Raw genomic sequence first — 19,926 nt, 5'->3', positions numbered from 1 at the left:
CCGGGCCCAGGCTGTGGTGCTGGCGTATCCCAGGGCGAGGGTGTTTTCCTGGTCCCCCTCCGCGCCAATTGACAGAAGATAGGAGTCTGTTCCGGCTCCCAGCTGTGGAGCCTTGGTTCTTTAGGTCAGCAGTTCTCAACCAAGGATTTCAGGGGGGCCTCAGGACCCCGCGACTGAAACCCCGAGCACTGGTTTGCGTGTCCCGTCCCCCCCACTGCAGTGCCAGAGCAGGGCAGTCCCAGGGGCAGCTCCATACCCCCCCCCCCCCGTTCCCCACTCCTGAGACCCCATCCCCTGGCCAGGTCTCAGAGGCGGGAAGCCGGAGGCGGGCAGCTGCTGCTCTTGCTGGTGTCATGGAGCAGGCAGCCACGGCATTCCCCCATCTGCTGCTGGTGCCCGGAATTGCGGCTGCTCCTCCGCTCATGCAGCTGGTAAGAGCCGCCCAGACAGGGGGACCCCGCTCTGTGGCCAGCAGAGCCCTTGAGGAGCAGTGACCACGGAGGAGCCCTCCTGGCACACAGCCCCTAGCTACCCCCTGCCCCCACACAGCCCCTAACTGTCCCCTGCCTGCACCCTGAGTTACCCCCCCACCCACACATAGCCCCTAGGTACCCCATCCCTGCACCCTGTGCTCCCCCCTGCCTGCACCCTGAGCTGCCTGCCCCTAGTTACCCCCCCGCACCCTGAGCTACCCCGCTGCCCACACACAGCCCCTAGGTACCCCATCCCTGCACCGAGCTACCCCCCTGCCTGCACCCTGAGCTACCCCCACACACACCCACACATAGCCCCTAATTACTCCCTGCCTGCACCCTGAGCTACCCTCCCCCCACCTGCACATAGCCCCTAGGTGCCCCATCCCTGAACCCTGAGCTCCCCCCCACATGCCCCTCTCTGCACCCTGAGCTACCCCCTCTGCCTGCACACAGCCCCTAACTACCCCCCCGCCCGCACATAGCCCCTAGCTACCCGCTCCCTGCACCCTGAGCTACCCCCCTGCTCGCACTCAGCCCCTAGCTACCCCTGAGCTACCCCTCTGCCTGCACACAGCCCCTAACTACCCCCCCGCCCGCACATAGCCCCTAGCTACCCGCTCCCTGCACCCTGAGCTACCCCCCTGCTCGCACTCAGCCCCTAGCTACCCCTGAGCTACCCCTCTGCCTGCACACAGCCCCTAACTACCCCCCCGCCCGCACATAGCCCCTAGCTACCCGCTCCCTGCACCCTGAGCTACCCCCCTGCTCGCACTCAGCCCCTAGCTACCCCTGAGCTACCCCTCTGCCTGCACACAGCCCCTAACTACCCCCCTCGCCCGCACATAGCCCCTAGTTACCCCCCCGGCACCCCGAGCTACCCCCCTGCCTGCAAACAGCCCCCAGCTACCCCTCTGCCCACACCCTGAGCTACCCCCCTGCTCGCACTCAGCCCCTAGCTACTCCCTGCCTGCATCCTGAGTGGTTTTCAAACTTTTTGACCTGAACCCCTACCCCACACAGCCCAGACAGGTGGGTGGCCTGCTGAGGTGAGTCGGGTGGAGGTGGTGCTGCCTTCCTCCACCCTGCTGTTCAGAGCTGGCCTGAGCCCTGCCGGCCCCTGCTCCCACCCAAAATAGAAGTCAAACTACGCCTATGCCTGAGTCTCTCCCCCCCTCCCCCACTGGGCCCTGGAGTTTTTATAGCATGTTGAGGGGGGTCTCAGAAAGAACAAGGCTGAGAACCTCTGCTATAGGTCATGCTGGAGCAACTCACGCTTTTAGGTCTGGAGGGCCCCAGTTCGATCCCTGGTGTTTCAGCTCAGAGGGTGGCCCTCACATTAGCACTCACTAAAATCACTGGACATATTTAGACTTGTAAACTGAGCATACTTGCTGCAGAGTCATTGAGAGACTGTTTGCAAAATGCTGTCAAACGCTGTCCAGAGTAAACAAGCTGAAAAAACAGAGCTCTCTTCCTCTAATCTCGCTTCATCATAATAATTTGAGGTATTACTTCTCGAATGGACCAATCGGAATTCAGACAGAAGTGATTTCCCTCCCTAGATTGATGGTGTCCTTTTTAATGAAGTCTTTTGCCTTTGAATAATTTGCATTGAATTAGCTCCATGTGTCCTCCAGCATCCCCAGTGCTTTCCTGACTGTGTATATAGGAATCCCAGAGTCACCATTCTGCACCAGTGACGTTTCCTGCTGGAAGGAAGCTTTTTAGGAAGGGAAAAAAAGATACCTTGGATTGAAATTACAGGGGGACAGGGAGAATAGTAGAGGGTCACCTACTTCATTGTATGAGTAGGCCAAGCTGTACACCCAGCCAGGCCCACACCACACTATGGCCACCCTTCCCCCCCACTCTGGGCAGAATCCTGTTGATTTTGATGCAAACTAGAAGAGCCTGATTTCCATTCTGCTCCATCCCACCAGCCTCTGTGAGGTCACTGTCCCCCCACCCTCCTATCCTGAGTTACCAAATAATGAGTTTGGAGGAAATCGGAGTTCTCCAGTTTGAGGTCTCAGGGCTGCGGGTACGTGGCAAGTGCAATTTTGTTTTCCCCTATAATTTTTAATGAGCCTTGAAATTAACGTGGCTGTTCTATTTAGACCCTGGTTTGTCATAGTCGGGACTGATTCTGTCAGTTCAATTCAGGGAATTTCATTAGCAACACTCAACTCATCTCCCTTAGGCCACATTACCTAGTGTCATGAAATTGTATACGCCCAAATCCTGAGACCAGTGTCTGCCCCATGTGGACAGGCTAATACCTGAGCAGATACAAGAGGTTGAGAGGGAGGAAGACTCCTTCCCCATGTAGGCAATATAGAGGCTCCACAGCCAGGCCACAGAGCCTGCTCCAGCCCCTCTCCCGATCATAGGAAGATCATCAAAATATCCAGCCTTGCCTGTGTGTCCACCCACCCGTCATGGTATGGTGCAGGAAGCCCATGCAGGGTGAGGCTCTGCTCAGGAGTATGTCCCCCACTATACAATCCCTAGCTCCATTTCTGCCCAGCAGAATCAGACCAGTTCTCCAGGGGGACTCTGCGGCCATGGAGCATGGGGGCTGACTTGCCCTTACTGAAAGATGTCTGCATAATGCCTACGTTCAACAGCTCAGAGCTGAGTTTAACAGGGGGCCCTTCACTCTGAGTTTCATGACTTTGTTACTGCAGAGGTAAGGCTAGGGTTTAGTGTAAGGCACTTTCAGAATAGGCAAATGAAACTGGCACGGAGACCAGTGCTCTCTTTTGGTCGGAGGCAAATATCTGCTGAAGGAAGGGGGCAGCCTCCTCAGTGCGAGCGTAAATAAAAAGGAAGAAAAAGTAGTTTCTATGCGAGACATTTGCATGTTTCATTGTGTAGGTTATCTGGGCATTCATAAATCATCACGGTGACTTAAAACTACTTGTTCAGAGCTCACCCTTTAAAAGAAAATGTTTTTGATAACCGGATATCATTACCACTGTGTTGCCTAGTTATTCTTTATAAATACCATCAAAACTGCTCTTTTTCTTATCAAAGGGAAAACTAGAAAGATTAAGGGCAGCTGCTGTAAATGAGTCTCCTTCTATTCAACCGAAACCTCCGTCAGCTGAAGGACCCCTTCATTTCTGTGCCTAGTGTATGCTGAGCACGTACTCTGAAGAGTATTTCATAAGACATCTTGCTTTGAGCTGACTTTTTTTCTCTCTCTCTCCTTTTTGAGGGCCACTGAAATACTCAGTGAAGAACTTTCTGCAAAGGAGAGAGACTGCCGCTTTCTCTGCTATCCTATTTAAAGCTTCTTTGCATATCCTATTGTAACAAGTGGCACCATTGTCTCCATCAGGATATCAAAGTCCATGACAGGAGCTGGCTCCTACAGCTTGAGGAGAAAAGAGCCATTAGGAAGCAAGCAGCTCCCAGGCAAGATCCACACATTTTCAGTAACTGCCAAAGACCATGCAAATCTTGGATTGGACTATTCAGTCACATGAGACATTGCAAACCATCTGCGTCATAGGCTGCAGAAAGGAGGCCAACAACAATTTTGCATATCCTCGTTCAAACTCCCACAAAGCGCAAGGGAGTGTCTGAGGAGAGGAAATGGTGATAAACATGCATTTGAGGCCAGGTTCTTTTGAACTATTCCATGACCATTACAAGAGTTTGGTTAGTTTAGGGCCTATCAGTGGTAAATCTCCCCAAGTCTGTTTTTTGTATTACGGTAGCATCCAGAGACCACAAGTATGATCAGGGCCTTATTGTGCTAGGCGCTGTACAAATACCTCCTAAGCGACGACAGTCCCTACCCTGAAGAGCTCTGTCTAATTAGACAAAACAGAGGGCAGGAGTGGAGACGGAGGCACAGGGAGGTGCAGTGCCTTGTTTGAGGGTGTAAAGCAAGCCCATGGCAGAGCCAGTGCAAGATTAATCAGGTTTAAGCCCAGAAGGGACTGTTATGATCATTTAATCTGACCTCTTGCATAACGCAGGCCAGGGAATTTCATGCAGTGATTAGCCCAGCACCTTATAGTGGAACTAGAATGGATCTTTTGCAAATCTTGATTGAGAGACTCCAAGTGATGGAGAATTTACCCCACCCCTTAGCAATCTGTTCCAGGGGTTAATCACCCTCACTGTTAAAGCCGTTTTAATTCCAGGTTGAACTTTGCTCTCAGTCTGAACTCAGGTATCCAGAGTCCCAGTCGAGTACCCTGTCCATTGGACAGTGCTGCCTTGGATGGCATGTGTCAGATGTACGGTCATGGCACATAGTGAGAGTGCAGTATAAGAACTTTGATACACTAGACTAGAAGAGAAGGGACCAAACTGCGTCCTTCATTCTAAATGTAGCATTCAGAACATCAAACAAACAAGTAAATAAATGAGAAGGAATAACCTATTCGATATGGGATCCATGGGGAACAACAACGGAGACATACTGATGTCTTACTCTGCAACACAGCTTATAAGTGTTCTGATTTGAAAACAAGTGAAGTCAGAATCAAGGGACACAAGGATCTTTTCCTGGAAAAGGCCAGAAGCAATAGTAAATTCTGTCCTTCATAGTCTCATCTGGGTAGCTGGAAAGATAGTGCTGCCCTTGTCTGCTAGCCAGTCAGCCTGGAGGATTGTTGCTATAAGACCTCCCTGCTGGGAGAGAGATGGGTTAGCGTCACTATGTGCTCTCCCTGTCACCAGATAGAAGTAGAGAAATTTGAATGTATTCCAGCATTTGAGGTGCTTGGAATCTGAGCATAGTCATATTCTGGGCAGCCTTGGGCTGACCCATCCACTTTATTACAAGATCAAAACGGAGCTGTAGGAGATGGTCAATTTTACACTTTAGACCATTGCAAATTATATCAGTAAAGCAACTGCAGTAATATCTCCCATCTGACTGGAGCCTTTCAGCTGCTGAATTACAAAATGTTGTATGTAGTGATGGTTCATGTCTCAGAGCCTTTCCCATTTCTCCTTCTTAAATCTGCTAAGAAAATTGTGGCTTCCTCCCAGTGGTGAGACTTTAGGTGCTTCTAATTTAACACATAGAAAGTGGGTGAGCAGAAACATTCCTTCGTTCTCTAGGTGCGTTAATGACCAGTAGATAATTCCTGAAAAGAGAGACTGCAGTTTAATTCGGAATATGGAGCCAGATCCACGGCTGGTTGATGTCAGTGGAGCTGTGCCGATGCATGTCAGCTGAGGATATTTGATGTATATTTTAAGAGGAAATTTTCCTGACGTTAAGACCATTTAAGGAGTCAAATTTCAATAAGACATTAATAACTTCTAACATCCCTCCTATAGAACAGTTTTGATGGGGAGGAGGGGGATACTGAAATGGGAAGTACTTATGCTAACTGTATAGGAATGAAAAAAATCGCCTCTCTAAAACCCGAAAGGAAAGAATTATGAGCTTCCAATTTATAGTCTTGTAAAAACAGAAGCGCATTTTGATTTTTTTCATTTGTTAAATCCTGAAATAATCAGGGGTCAGAATATAAGTGATCATGGAAGAAACAAATGGATTAAATACAGCAGAGCTGGGGGTATGTTGTTGAGCAGTTATAAAGGTACCACCCATTCTTTCTGCTAGCAGCAACAAATTAAATCCAAGTGCACTCCTGTTTCTTTCCAAAAAGAACTGTTTTGTTCTTGCCGTATATACATTTTCCCCTTCTTAATATGCCAGTAAAGCCCTTTAGAGGCTTGTCTGAAACCAAGCCAAAAGAATAAAACGGCCATTTCAAGGCTTTTCAGAGTCAGTTGGAATTTTTGGCCACTGTAATTAATGTCTCTGAGCTTTCGGTCCTAGGAGGTTTCGTGGTTCTGTGTAACTCTGATACGTACTAGGTTGGCCTCAGACCTGGTTTTGTTCATATGGGTAAAATGGTATGTCATGTCCTCTTTGCAACACTGCCTGTATGGGTGGGAACTCAGAGCAGTATTCAGGTAACATAATGGGTGGGTTTTTTAAGTGAGTAAGTCTCTCTGATTCTGCAAGATATTTAGGCACATGAATACCACAAGTCAGTGGGACTGGCAGCCTGTTTTAACGTTATCCATGTGCTTAAGTTCCTTGCTGAATTGGGGCCTTAATATAGTTGGGAGCAAAGACCCAGTCCAAATAGTTTCCGTGAGTGACTGTTTTAACAGAGTGCCTTGCAGAGCACTTAAGGCTTCTAGCTTTAGCATGGAAGAGATTGGGTGGTAAAAGTCTGCCCAAGGTAAATCTGATATAATAGTACGTTTTACCTTGCATTGAAACCTCACCAACTTGTCAGACTTTAACATACCACTCCTAGGAGTGCAGACTCTGTATGCAGACAGTGCAGGGGGTAGGGGGTGTCTGTATATTGGGAAATATACAGAGCAGGAATTAACGCCTTGATCTTGTAACCCATTTACACGTTGAACACAATGAGATGGCTCGTGTATGGCCAGCTAGTTATGTGTGTGTGCGCGCAGAATCCAAGCCCACGTGGCCAAAGACCAGCCCGGCACAAAAATGCCTGTGTTCAACTTCAGTGGGAGGATCACAGACACAATGTATGTTTCCAAAAAGGAAAGTTGAGACCTGGACGCCGTGGTACTTTTGTTTACCCTTTTCAAAATCACTACATTGGGTGAGATGACTATCATTTTTCAAAGGTCTGAAAGCTCCTATCTGTGCTAATGATGTCGGACTGAGAGAACTCCTCCTAGATGGTGTCATATGATGGCCATTTCAGTAGCCGTGTAATTTTTCATGAAACAGGTCTGTAGAAGTGGGGCAGTGAAATTTCAGCATCATTTGCTGCTGTCTGCGATACCTCTTATAAAACTGCTATTCCTTGGTAATTCTGTCTGCTGCTGTACCTTAAAACTGGGCAGGGATGTTTTAAATGAGAAATAACAAATCCCACGTTAATCCTCCGAGAGGCAGATGGTCAGAACGTACCTTGAGGATGCATTGGTAGCATTAGAGAGCTCGTACAGAGGCTATCACATAAGACACTGAATAACAATGAATTGCATTTCATCAAAGCAAGCGAACTAAATACAAATACTTCTGTATTGAGAGTTGCAGCTGTTAATTCCACATCACTTCGTAAATGCCTAACGGTGTTAGGAAATTAATGTAAATCCAGCTGGCTTTTTGTTGCTAAGTGTAAGTGATGGGTTCCCAACCTGAGGGGCAGGTGCCCAAGAGAGAAGGGCAGGACTAGATTAACCCAGGCAAACATGCACTTCTGGCCCCTCTACAGGCCAGCTAAAGTAGATGCTCCCACAGTAGGGATGCATTTATACTAACCCTGCCCTGGCCAGCATAGCTGCACTTATGATTTTGTAACCCAAGTACATCCAGCTTGTGCTGCATGGATGTTGCTTAGTTAACCTTCCCTTTCCAGATCAGTCAGTGACTGGCTTCAGCTGCACGGATGTTGCCTGTTAACCCCCTTAGGTCCGTCCCCCAGGGTTCCCCGCTGCACAGATGCTGCCCTGTTAACCCCTTCGGTCCATCCCTCTAGGATTCCTGGCTGGCTCCCCTACGTGGGCACTCGCTGCAGCTCTCCGTATTTGTAGCAGGTCTTGAGGCTGTTGCTGAGCAAGTCCTGCGGGCAGAGTAGAGGGGATGTGGGCTGCTGGAAGCAAGGCAAAGCTAGGCAGGCTCCTGGTGCAGGGAGCCCCAGTGCAGAAGCTGGCCCCATAGAAGCAGCAAGGAGAAGCAACGTGGGCCGCCCCACTGCCCGCTCAGGTTGGGCCTCATGACGGGGGGCGGCTAGGCCAGGTTTGAGTGGTGCTGTGACCCATTGCGCCAGATCATGATGCCACTCACTCAGATTTGGTGCATCCCCCTGCCCCATCGTGACAGAGGGGCAGCCAGTCCGAATTTGAATGAGTGGCACTGTGATCTGGGTCTCAGGGTCGCAGCACTGCTTGGGTTGGGCCCCCCACGAATTGGGGCCCTAGGTACATGCCACATGTGTCTATGCGTTAATCCGGCCCTGGAGCGGGGAACCCTTTTCTGTTGTAACATATGGTCTCAGGATGGGAGAGGCTGAGAGCCACTGAGGGAAACGATTCCACTGAAATGCGTCCCAGGGCCTAAAGCTCTGTAGCCCTTCCATTGTTCAAAGAAGGTTGCTGAGATCCCTTCCCTGTTGATATGACACTCACGTGTTCTCTCCTTCCCAGCTATGGCACCCCCAGAGACAAAGGCCAGAATGTCCCTCCTGTGATGGGTTTGTGATGAGGAGAAGCTGTTGGCTGCTGAGTGCTCTGAACCTGAGGTTTCTGCCAGGACTCGGAGCGCTGCATTGAACCACTAGAGAGAGCCCAGAACACAATGAACAAACTGAACTTCCATAATAACAGAATCATGCAAGACCGCCGCAGCGTTTGTATTTTCCTTCCCAACGACGATTCTCTCAACATCATTATAAATGTAGGTAAATGCCTTAACCCAGGTATGTCCTGTGCATTCATCTAGCATTGGGTCTCCTAGGATGCTGTACCCACAGCCTGCATTGTCCTGATTTGCCCCTGTTTTACTTATGGAGTCGCTTTATCACACACTGACACCTGTGACACAGGTCATCTCCAGGCTGCCACTTGACTGACAGATGAGCAGAGTTATCTGCCCAGGGCAACTCTCCTTGCAACACAGTGTTCAAAATTAGTTTAAAGCAGGCTTTTTTTAAGAAGTCCACTTGGCACGCAGTTGCCTTTCTTCTCTATGCCCGTTTACATCAAACAGCGTGGAAAAGTGGCAACTGGAGGGTATGTACAAAAGCTCACTTTTTTGGTAACCTCTCCATTTTATATAAAATATATTTGATTTAGGACACAGAAAATATGTGTGTGTATATATCTAACAAATGTGTTTCTAAAAGAGGTCAGTCTTCTGCTGTTTTAAATGTATTACTCCTTTTACGGTTACTCACATTTGAAGGCACATCAGGATTTTATTCTCTCTGTCTCATTGGGCTTGATGCTCTGAGAATTCATTCTTCGTGCACTGCTCTAGCTAAATTCAAGTGACGTTATTTTAGGTGTGATCCATTCCTTTATGTATCATTAGAACTGGGTCCAGTTAAGCCCCTGACATGCATGCCCAACCCCCATTGGTTTTGGAAGGGTGAACATAGAGGCAGAATGGAGCCTTTTGACAATAATATGGGTTTCTTAGCTTTTTCAAAGGGCTGGACTGGAATTTATTCTAGAGAAAGAAACCCAAAATTGTTCCACTCTATAGGTTAATGAGATTCTGAACTAGGAGTTGTGTGTCTGATTCCCTGTCCCCTGCACTATGTGTAGTTGTTCACAGTAATGTCAGGTGGGAGTAGAAATGCTACGGAATCAGGTTGGTAGTGTTTTACATCCATATTGCACTTCCTTTGCCTGGGTGTAAATTACGGCGCACAGTGCAGGACAATGGAGAACCGGACCCTTCAGGAGAACTCCAACGGGAAGAAAACCTTTACTGCAAATTAACAGGAGCAGCAACATGGGGGACACTTCTAGTTTGCTTTATTCTTAAACTCTTGTGAGTCCTTGATGTTGTAATATGTGGGTTTTTGAACCACAGACTGGCTGGAATTGGAATTGTTGGTCTGTGTCATAACTAAGCCCTAATACTGATACCACTAAAGAAGATCTTCTTTTAGCACAAGTGGTAGGTTTTGGCATTTCTCAGGGACTATGCAGAACTAAGGTCCTGGGACTTTGGTGGTTCCTAGGCCTAACACCAGCCCTCTGCACAAGGTTGATTTTCATCCTTGGAGAAGACCAGAGTTTAGTTCTTCCTGTGCAGTGCTGAGTGGCCACCACCTACAGTATAGTGACAACCTTGAGGTCCTAAGTGACTGTGGATCTGTGGCACTGTAGCCAATACCTGTCGGTGTGAAAGGCCTTGCCTGTAGCAAGCATTTTGTTTTGTTACAGGCAAATATTTTGTTAGGCTGATATCAAAAGTAGTGACCATCTTGGCCCACCTTTAGGTAGTTAAATGTCTGTCTCATGCAGTGGGTAATGGGATCAGCTGGAATTTGGAGTATGCATGGTATAGAATACATAATTTATGTGCCTAATGTTTTACATTTCTTGGTACACACTCAAAGCTCCCATTGACCTTCAGTGGAAGCCGGGAATGTACAGCGGCTTCAGGATGGGGCTTGATTAAAGATCATAAAACACCTGAAGAACATATTGGCAGATTCTCGTTAATATTTTCAATCCTGTGTTTTTCTGCTGCAGGTTAAAATATTATGTCGTGAGTTACTTGTCCAGGTATGCGACCTTCTGAGGTTAAGGGATTGTCATCTCTTTGGACTCAGCGTCATACAAAGTAAGTCTCAGTCTGAACTTGTATACTTCAAACAATGCTATGTCACATACAGATGTGCAACAGAAGTATGCTGGTTGCCAGAATAGGAATAAACCTGCCACGTCATGAGTGAAATGTTGATAAACAACTTGAGCATTATTATAACAAGGGATGATAAATATAAAGTATTGTCCATTGTAGCACTGTCCCTCTTCACCCGGAAATCCCCATTCATTGTGTGCCCTGATTGGTGACAGGATAAGGCTCTGGTTTGGAGCTGGCTCACATTTAAGTTCTATTTTCCTGCAGTTTTCTATATATTCTGTATGTTCAAACAAACTGTCATGTGCTCTCTGATATTGTCTAGCCTCCAGGGAACCCAATCAGCCCGCACTAAAGTCAGTGAGAGTTGGATCAAGCCCCGGGTGAGCACTGCTGCTGTTAAAGAGGCACTCCTACGTACTTTTTATAGTTCCTGAAGTGGTGTTAAATCACTGCTTCAAAAAACAAATAATTCTTCCTTACATCTTGAGTCAAAATGTGTTTTGGTTTCCTTCAAAGTCCCCCCGCAGATTTTATGCTTGATTGTTTACTTCCTTATCTGTTCACCAAGCAGCATTTCTTGGTGGGGTGTTTGCTAGGTAACTCCCAGAGTCCAGACTAACTGCACGAGGCCAAAATGTCAGAGGAGTTTCAGTATGTGCAGAGTGCCGTGCTGCATTGAGACCCAGTTCAGCACATATCCAAGTTGTTCAATAAAGCACCTGAGTATGTGGTTAGTTCTTATTGAGGTCAATGGGATTTTATCACATGCGTAAGTGCTTGGCTGAATCAGGGTCTGAAGGTACTTCTGCGCTGCATCGTAAACCCAGGTCAGTGGGACCCTGGCTCATGGATTCATCTTGAGGTGCATCCACACTGCAGAATGACAGGGCTTGGACCTGACCCTCAGCAGGACTCAGGCTCTGACCCACCTGCCTCGCAGTGTCCTAGGACCGGAGGCCTGAGTGCTTGCTGAGCCGAGTCAGACTGATTTGTGGATGGAAGGGGGACTTGGGCTCAGAATGCAGTGTAGGTGTACATAGAATGCCCTGCTCTCTTCTGAAGTTACTCAGGAACAGAAATGTAGGGGCTGGGGTTTATTTGAGAAGTGTTTACTATCTGTAGCAGGTTGCATACTCACCGCCGCAGCACCTCCTGCTGGTCATCCGGGAATTAGCTCAACTCCAGCTCCAGAGCGCCCCCTGCTGGCCGGTGTCTCGCCTGCCACAGGCCCCATGTCCCTCCTGGACCCTGGTGCCCCTTACCTTGGTACCACAGCAGTCCCCACACTCTGGGTCTCCCCTCCCAGGGGAACCCCCACCTCCTGTGTCCCCCTTGCCTCAGTGGCTACTGCCAGTCGTCTCTAGCCCCCTTTCTCTGTAGCAGACTGCAGTCTGTAAACCACTCATCACTGGCAAGGGGGTTGGACCAGCTGCCTCTGCCTATCCCCGGGCTGCACCTTTGCAGCCCCAGTACCTCTCTAGGCCTTTAACAAGTCCCTCAGCCTGTGGAGGTGCTAGGCTGGAGCTCCCCAGCTCCTCTTGCCCTTCCCCAGCACAGTTCTGCTTCCGGTACCCTGCTCCAAGGCAGCAAGGCCCTTCCCACTCCAGGGCTGGAGTGAGACTCTTGACCTGGCTCCTCTCTCAGCCCTTTTATCCGGGCCAGCTGTGGCCTGATTGGACTGGTCACAGCTGTGGTCAGCTACTCCCTCAGCTGCTCTCACTCTTTTTATCTCAGATGCAGCCCTCTCCAGAGCTGCTTTTAACCCCTGTTCTGTGGGAATGGGGCAGCCACCCCACTACACTATCCAATGAAGACCTTGATAATGCAAATCAAATTGGGGGACTGGGTCTACAGGGTTGCATGAGTTCTAAAGGCTTTGATAATTCACTTGGAACTCCAGCCCAGATCCTCAGGGGTATTTAGGCTCCTAACTTCTAGTGATTTCAAAATACCCTTGAGGATCTGGGCCTTGCTGCCTTGCCCAGGAAAAATCTAGCTCCTGGTAGCGGCTCCAATCTTTGAGATCCATTTGGCAATGGCAGGAGTTGAGGAGGGCTATGAAAGCAACACTTCACCTGCATGTGATTCAGGTGAGGTCTAGTATAGAATTGCCCCATGCTGGATACAACACTTTTTTGAGTTTGGATATTGTTGTGACTAATCTTCAGAAAGTCCACAGATGTTTTATTTCTGATGGTATGAGATTTCCAGCATATGCCACTCATAATTAAGTCCCCATGATTATTCAGCTTTTTTCCTATACTTTATAGATAAATACATAAGGAGAAGGTCATCCTATTCCTTGGTGTGATTTGGTGGTCTTCAGTAGATACCAATTAATATCCCATCCTGTGCTTTATCTGTTTGGACACTGACCCATAAGCATTCAGGATCATTTTCTTCTAAGTTATCAGTGACTCAGAAATAGATAATGTCCTTTGGTTCCTTGATTAATTTTGTTCTCATCTTGATTTTGTGCTGAGTGCTCAGATCTTCCCTCTTTTTACCCTCCCCTTTTATTATTAGTTTAACATACTCCTCACTACTCAAGCCAGCCGGTCCCTGAGGAGATTGGACCATCTTCTATGGGGACAGGGGGAGCGTCGAGTTAAGATGACTTCCACTTCAGCAGAAGGGGAACCAATGTTCCGCTTAACCAAAACTCTACACTACTTACCTAGCCAATGGTTCACTTGCCAGATCTTCTGGCTTCCTTCGCTCGTGGGACAGGCAGAATCTCAGAGACGATCACTTGGGCATGCTTCCGAGTTCCCTGAAGTGATCGACTATCTGAGATATATCCCGCAACATGGTGTGATTAGTGCCAATATGAACCATCACCAGTGGATCCTTGCCTGACCATTTCAGAAGCCTATCCAGTCTTAGAGTAAGATCTCATGTCTTAGCTCTGGGAAAGCAGCACGCCACCCTGTTGTCCGCCTGTCTCTTGACGAATGTTCTTTAGATTCTTCTGAGTACTGAACTCCCAACAAGGATTGTCTGTCTCCCTTGGATAGTTGGAGATCTTTTTGGGCAAGTTTAATATTCTTACAGGTTGGGCCAAGCTGCCAGCCCCAGGTGTGCCCTGTACATCCCTCCTTTCCCTTGGACCAGCTGGATCTTGAGAGGTTTCTTCCACAGATTTCACGTTGAGGACCTGGTATCGATTGGAAACTTCTAGCTCTGTGTAATTCCTCCTGGTCGTCATCTCCCTGGAAGCCACAGGCTGTCCTTCCTCATCTATCTCCAGCCACTTCAGATTCTGCCATGACCTCTTGTTTCTGGTGGTTGCAAACTCCCAGGTCACCTCTCTGACGTCCTCCCTCTCCAACTCCTTGGTGGCCGGCTCCTTTCCTCTTTGAACCTGGGGTGCTGGTGTTTCCTGAACTGGGCTGTCTAGGAACTCCTCCTTGTCTCTACTTGCTCCTCCAATCCAAGAATCCTTTTCTCCAGCACAGCCACTAGCTTGTACTTCAGGCACAGATAGTCCCTTCTGGCTTCAGGCAGGAAAGAAAACATGGGACATCCATTGCAGGTCACCACCATTGTTCCATGGCTGGCCATCTTGAAATAGCAAATACAGCTGAACCTGGAAAAAGAGCCTCTCACACTCCCTCCAAAACTCTCCTGTTAGCCGCCTCTGTTTGCGGCTCTTGAGTTCGCCTAGCAAGTGACTTTCCTGTAACACATCTCCCTGCTTAGCTCAGCTCAGCTCTGGCCCTCGCTGTCAGGGAGCATTAACCACTCTGGGTATGTCTATAGTATACTGCAGTTATACACCTGTGGTTAGCTCATGCCAGCTGGCCCCAGGCTAAGGGGCTGTTGAATTGTGGTATAGACGTTCCGGGCTCTGGGACCCTCCCACAGTCCCAGAGCCTATGCTGCAATTTAAGCCCGAATCATAGAATCATAGAATATCAGGGTTGGAAGGGACCCCAGAAGGTCATCTAGTCCAACCCCCTGCTCAAAGCAGGACCAATTCCCAGTTAAATCATCCCAGCCAGGGCTTTGTCAAGCCTGACCTTAAAAACCTCTAAGGAAGGAGATTCTACCACCTCCCTAGGTAACGCATTCCAGTGTTTCACCACCCTCTTAGTGAAAAAGTTTTTCCTAATATCCAATCTAAACCTTCCCCACTGCAACTTGAGACCATTACTCCTCGTTCTGTCATCTGCTACCATTGAGAACAGTCTAGAGCCATCCTCTTTGGAACCCCCTTTCAGGTAGTTGAAAGCAGCTATCAAATCCCCCCTCATTCTTCTCTTCTGCAGGCTAAACAATCCCAGCTCCCTCAGCCTCTCCTCATAACTCATGTGTTCCAGTCCCCTAATCATTTTTGTTGCCCTTCGCTGGACTCTCTCCAATTTATCCACATCCTTCTTGAAGTGTGGGGCCCAAAACTGGACACAGTACTCCAGATGAGGCCTCACCAATGTCGAATAGAGGGGGACGATCACGTCCCTCGATCTGCTCGCTATGCCCCTACTTATACATCCCAAAATGCCATTGGCCTTCTTGGCAACAAGGGCACACTGTTGACTCATATCCAGCTTCTCGTCCACTGTCACCCCTAGGTCCTTTTCTGCAGAACTGCTGCCTAGCCATTCGGTCCCTAGTCTGTAGCTGTGCATTGGGTATACACTCCAAATAAACAGCCCCTTAGCCCAAGCCCCGCAAGCCTGAGTCAGCTAGCCCAGGTCAGCTGCAGGTTTTTACTTGCAGTGTGGACATACCCTCAGAGACCCCAAACAGTGGGGCTGAACAAAGCACCAAAGATGTTACTGTCCCTTTTAATAAGAGTAAGCACAATAAATATTTTATAGTGCTGTAGTTCTATAGAAAGCAAGAACATGCTGCCACACTGCATAGTCACTGGCTTCTACCTGTGAGGGCTGGCTCTTGCAAGGAATCCAGAAAGAAGCTTCTAGGACCTCTAGGGCAGGGGTTGGCAACCTATGGCACACGAGCCAATTTTTAATGGTGCGCTGCTGTCTACCGGGGACAGCAGCGTGCAATTAAAAATCCGGCCCCGCCCGGCCCACTCTTCTCCGCCCCTGCCCACCACTCTCTCCTTGCAGGGCAGGCAAGCTTCCCCCCCCCGTCTCTTCCCCCCAGCGTGCAGGCTTCCTGCCCCTCCTTCTCTCCCTCCCTGCAACCGATCCCAGCCCTCTGCCCTGACCCCACACCCCCCTCACATACCCCCAGCCCTCTGCCCTGACACCTGCACCTCTCTCACTCCCAGCCCCGTGCCCTGACTCCTGCACCCTCCTCACACACACCCTGCCCTGACTCCTGCACCCCCCACACATACCCAGCCCCCCACACCCCATGACCTGACTCTTGCACCCCCACATCCACATCCTCACCCCCACCCTGAGCACCAAACGGGCGCTCCTGCACACCCCCCCACACATTCCCACTTGCACCCCTCACACCAAATGGGAGCTGCCCAGGTAAGCGCTCCACACCCAAACCTCCTACCCCAACCCTGAGCCCCCTCCCTCTTTCTAGCTCCTGGCCAGACCCTGCACCCCAATCCCCACCCTGCTCCTTCACCCCCAGCCCTGTTCTCAGTGCACTCCCACCTTCATCTCAGTGCAGAGAGAAGAAGAGAATGGGCCAGAACCAGGGAGAAGGTAGGTACCTACTCTATGTGGACAGGGCTGGGTATGTGGACAGGGCTGGGACCCCAGACTGGCACCGGGCTGAGCGGGCCGGCGGTGTAAGATCAGCATTTTAATTTAATTTTAAATGAAGCTTCTTAAACATTTTGAAAACCTTGTTTACATACAACAATAGTTTAGTTATATAATATAGAGACTTATAGAGAGAGACCTTCTAAAAAATGTTAAAATGTATGACTGGCACGCGAAACCTTAAATTAAAGTGAATAAATGAAGACTTGGCACACCACTTCTAAAAGGTTGCCGACCCCTGCTCTAGGGTATGAGAAAGGTGAGGATCAAGAATACTCACCAATGCCATGGATGAAGATCTGATACTTTTCCACAGGAAATATGTGGATGTGTTGTTTACGCTGGAGAGTGTTTAAATAATGCTGCATTTTCTTCTTTTGAAATGTATTTGGGAGCTTGCATAACTGTGGGTGTGAAATTTTTATAGTACGTTTTTTAAAAGAAATCTTGGGGAACCATTTGCTTTCTCCTTTCTTATCTCCACTCTTTCTAATGCAGACAATGAACATGTGTATATGGAATTATCACAGAAACTCTACAAATACTGCCCAAAGGAATGGAAGAAAGAAGCTAGCAAGGTATGACCGTAAGAGTTGGGTTGAGAGGGGCCAGTTATTTCCTCTCTACAGATTCCATGTTTCACCTAGCTGGAGCCGTTATACCTTAGGGGAAGGTTTGAAGGGTGCATAATTTATAAGACGAAGAGGAAAACTTGAAGCATGCAAAATTAATTAAAAACGAATCAACTGTTACTGATGAGAGTGGCATAGGGCTGCTCAAAAAGACTTCTTCATGCGTGGCCTGTCTACCTGCAAAACAAGAGGGGATCTGAAATTCTCAATTGTTAAGTGATTTATAAATGAAAAGCTTGAGAAAATAAAGATTACCTAGATGGCAATTGAATACTGCTGGATTGCAGGATGTCTGGGAGGCTAAATTAGGGAACATTTGGGAACTACATTAGGATCCCAGAGCATTAACCCTCATGATAACTGGCAGATCTGTCAAAGCTAGTCAACCCATATACCAAGCTCTGGGGTAGGAGACGTCAGACAAGAATGGTTAGGGGATGGTTTCTTGTAATGAGAGACAAGAGGTCCCCAAAAGGAAAGCAATGGGGGTGAGTGTGAGTTGAATCTCTGCAGAAAAGTTCCAACCTAGACATATTCTACGGCATCTCTTGTAGGTTGTTGTCAGGATTCCCTCCCCACTCTGAACTCTAGGGTACAGACGTGGGGACCCGCATGAAAGACCCCCTACGCTTATTTCTACCAGCTTAGGTTAAAAACTCCCCAAGGCACAAATTCTCCCTTGTACCTTGGATTAGGTAATGCTGCCACCACCAAGTGATTTAGACAAACTCAGGGAAAGGACCACTTGGAGTTCCTACTCCCCCTTATATCGCCCCAAGCCCCCACACCCCCTTTCCTGGGGAGGCTTGAGAATAAACAAGATGAGCACAGACCAACCTTGGGTTTTTTTAGGACACTTAAAAAAAAAAAAAAACCCCAATCAGATTCTAAAAGAAACAGAACTTTATTATAAAGAAAAAAGGTAAAAGAAGCACCTCTGTAAAATTAGAATGGAAGATAATCTTACAGGGCAATCAGATTCAAAAACACAGAGGATTTCCCTCTGGGCCAAACTTTAAAGTTACAAAAAGAAAACCAGGAATAAACCTTCCTCTCAACACAGAGAAAATCACAAGCCAAAACAAAAATAAGCTAATGCATTCCCTTGCTAGTATTTACTAATTCTAATGGAGATGGATTGCTTGCTTCCTTGATCTGTGTCTGGCAAGCACACAGAACAGACAGACTAACACCTTTCCTCCCCCACCCCCCTTTTGAAAGTAGCTTGTCCCCTTATTGGTCCTTTTGGTCAGGTGCCAGCCAGGTTACCTGAGCTTCTTAACTCTTTACAGGTAAAAGGATTTTGTGCCTCTGGCCAGGAGGGATTTTATAGTACTGTATACAGGAAGTTTGTTACCCTTCCCTTATATTTATGACAGTTGTAGAGAACAGGAAAAAATGCATTAAAATAACAAACTCCAAATACAACAATGGCGTCTGTCCCCCCTTCCCCTTATAGCTGCTGGAAATGTCTTTTTTTTTTAATTTACAGAATTTTTGAAAATTTCATAACTGGAATCTTGCCTTTTTTTCAGAACAACATGAATTATTTCTCTTAAATTTTTGTAGAATTTTTCTCAGAATTTCCCCTTGCCCCATTTTTGAAATCCAGTAACTGTTGAACTCAAAACCTTTTCCGTTTTGAAACGGAATCTGAAGCTTTCTCATTTTGAGATATATCCTACCCTGTGGCTAACCTGACCATATGAAATTGGCAACTCAGCAAAAGATGCATGAAAAATAAAGGGATAAAATAGATCGAACAGCAGCCAACAGGCTAAATATTTTTTCCCTTGGAAGTTTTCCCAAAAAATGGAAACTTTTGAAAACTTCAAAACATTTTTATAAAAAATGTACAATTTAGAAAAACAGCCCGACTTTGATCTACATTCCACCTTCTCTGGTTTCCTGGATGTGGTGGTCATGATAAATTTTGCACTGAGAAAACAGAATATAGAGCATCAAAGATTGCATTATCTTTCTGATTTCACAGAAAACTTTGCAAAAAATTATGTTCTCAATGGTTTCTTTATATCCTCTGGGGAAGGAACTCTGAATAATTTTCTCCCTATTGCAGGGCATTGACCAGTTTGGTCCCCCGATGATTATCCACTTTCGAGTGCAATATTATGTGGAAAATGGCAGACTGATCAGGTAAGGGGAAAATATTACAAAGAATGCGTTTTTGCACCAAAAAATGCTTTATTGTTAATGGAAAAAAATAGAAAATATCTTGGGTTATTCCTACTTGGTTAGAGTTCATTGCATGTATTGTAACTTTGTCATAGACCCCCAGTAACAGCGGATTGCTAGGGAAAAAAATTATTTGTAACTAGCCTTTACGTGATCAATTTCATATTTCTATCCTTATAAAGATTAACATTAGCAAAGTGCTCCTGTATGGCTGGTCTGAGCAGGGAGAAATTGTTTTGTTTTTTACTTTAGCAAGATACAATGAGTCTTTTGTGATATAGTTTGGGCAGGTTGGTTTACAACGTATTGTGTTTTTCCACTGTAAAGCAAAAAGCAGGCAGAATTCAGCTTTTGTTCAATTAACAATATATGCCATAGAGCCGAACTTTCCAAAAAGAAGGGTGACATGGCTCATCCCAAAATTGCATGGAGTCGTGCACCCATGGTTGGCCCTGCATTTTACTCTAACCGCGCAAGCTAGTATCGCCGCAGCTATCCCTTTGCTTGTTGGCAGACCTCGTCTATCCTATTAGCCAACGTGTGCCTGCAATTGGGCGTGCATATTTGTGTGTGCA

The 19,926-nt window shown here is 47.5% G+C and overlaps 1 protein-coding gene across 11 annotated transcripts in view; it reads left to right on the top strand.

Moving 5' to 3' along the window:
- FRMD6 (FERM domain containing 6) overlaps positions 1 to 19,926 on the top strand; it is a 108,554-nt gene that overhangs the window by 55,050 nt on the left and 33,578 nt on the right. For 10 of the 11 annotated variants that reach the window (XR_012159619.1, XM_073350155.1, XM_073350154.1 and 7 more), the window contains 4 exons: positions 8,655 to 8,904; positions 10,716 to 10,806; positions 17,025 to 17,104; positions 19,236 to 19,312. Coding sequence is in view for 10 of the 11 variants with exons in the window: in XM_073350155.1 (XP_073206256.1) it covers positions 8,806 to 8,904; positions 10,716 to 10,806; positions 17,025 to 17,104; positions 19,236 to 19,312 (347 nt within the window). In the remaining variant the exon portion in view is untranslated. Of the gene's footprint in view, positions 1 to 6,724; positions 7,234 to 8,654; positions 8,905 to 10,715; positions 10,807 to 17,024; positions 17,105 to 19,235; positions 19,313 to 19,926 lie in introns of those variants that run through there. The other variant, XM_073350157.1, reaches the window with a different exon arrangement.

This window comes from Lepidochelys kempii, chromosome 6 (assembly GCF_965140265.1).
Source record: "Lepidochelys kempii isolate rLepKem1 chromosome 6, rLepKem1.hap2, whole genome shotgun sequence".
Classification (NCBI taxonomy): domain Eukaryota; kingdom Metazoa; phylum Chordata; order Testudines; family Cheloniidae; genus Lepidochelys; species Lepidochelys kempii.
This window is presented reverse-complemented; position numbering and strand designations above follow the sequence as displayed.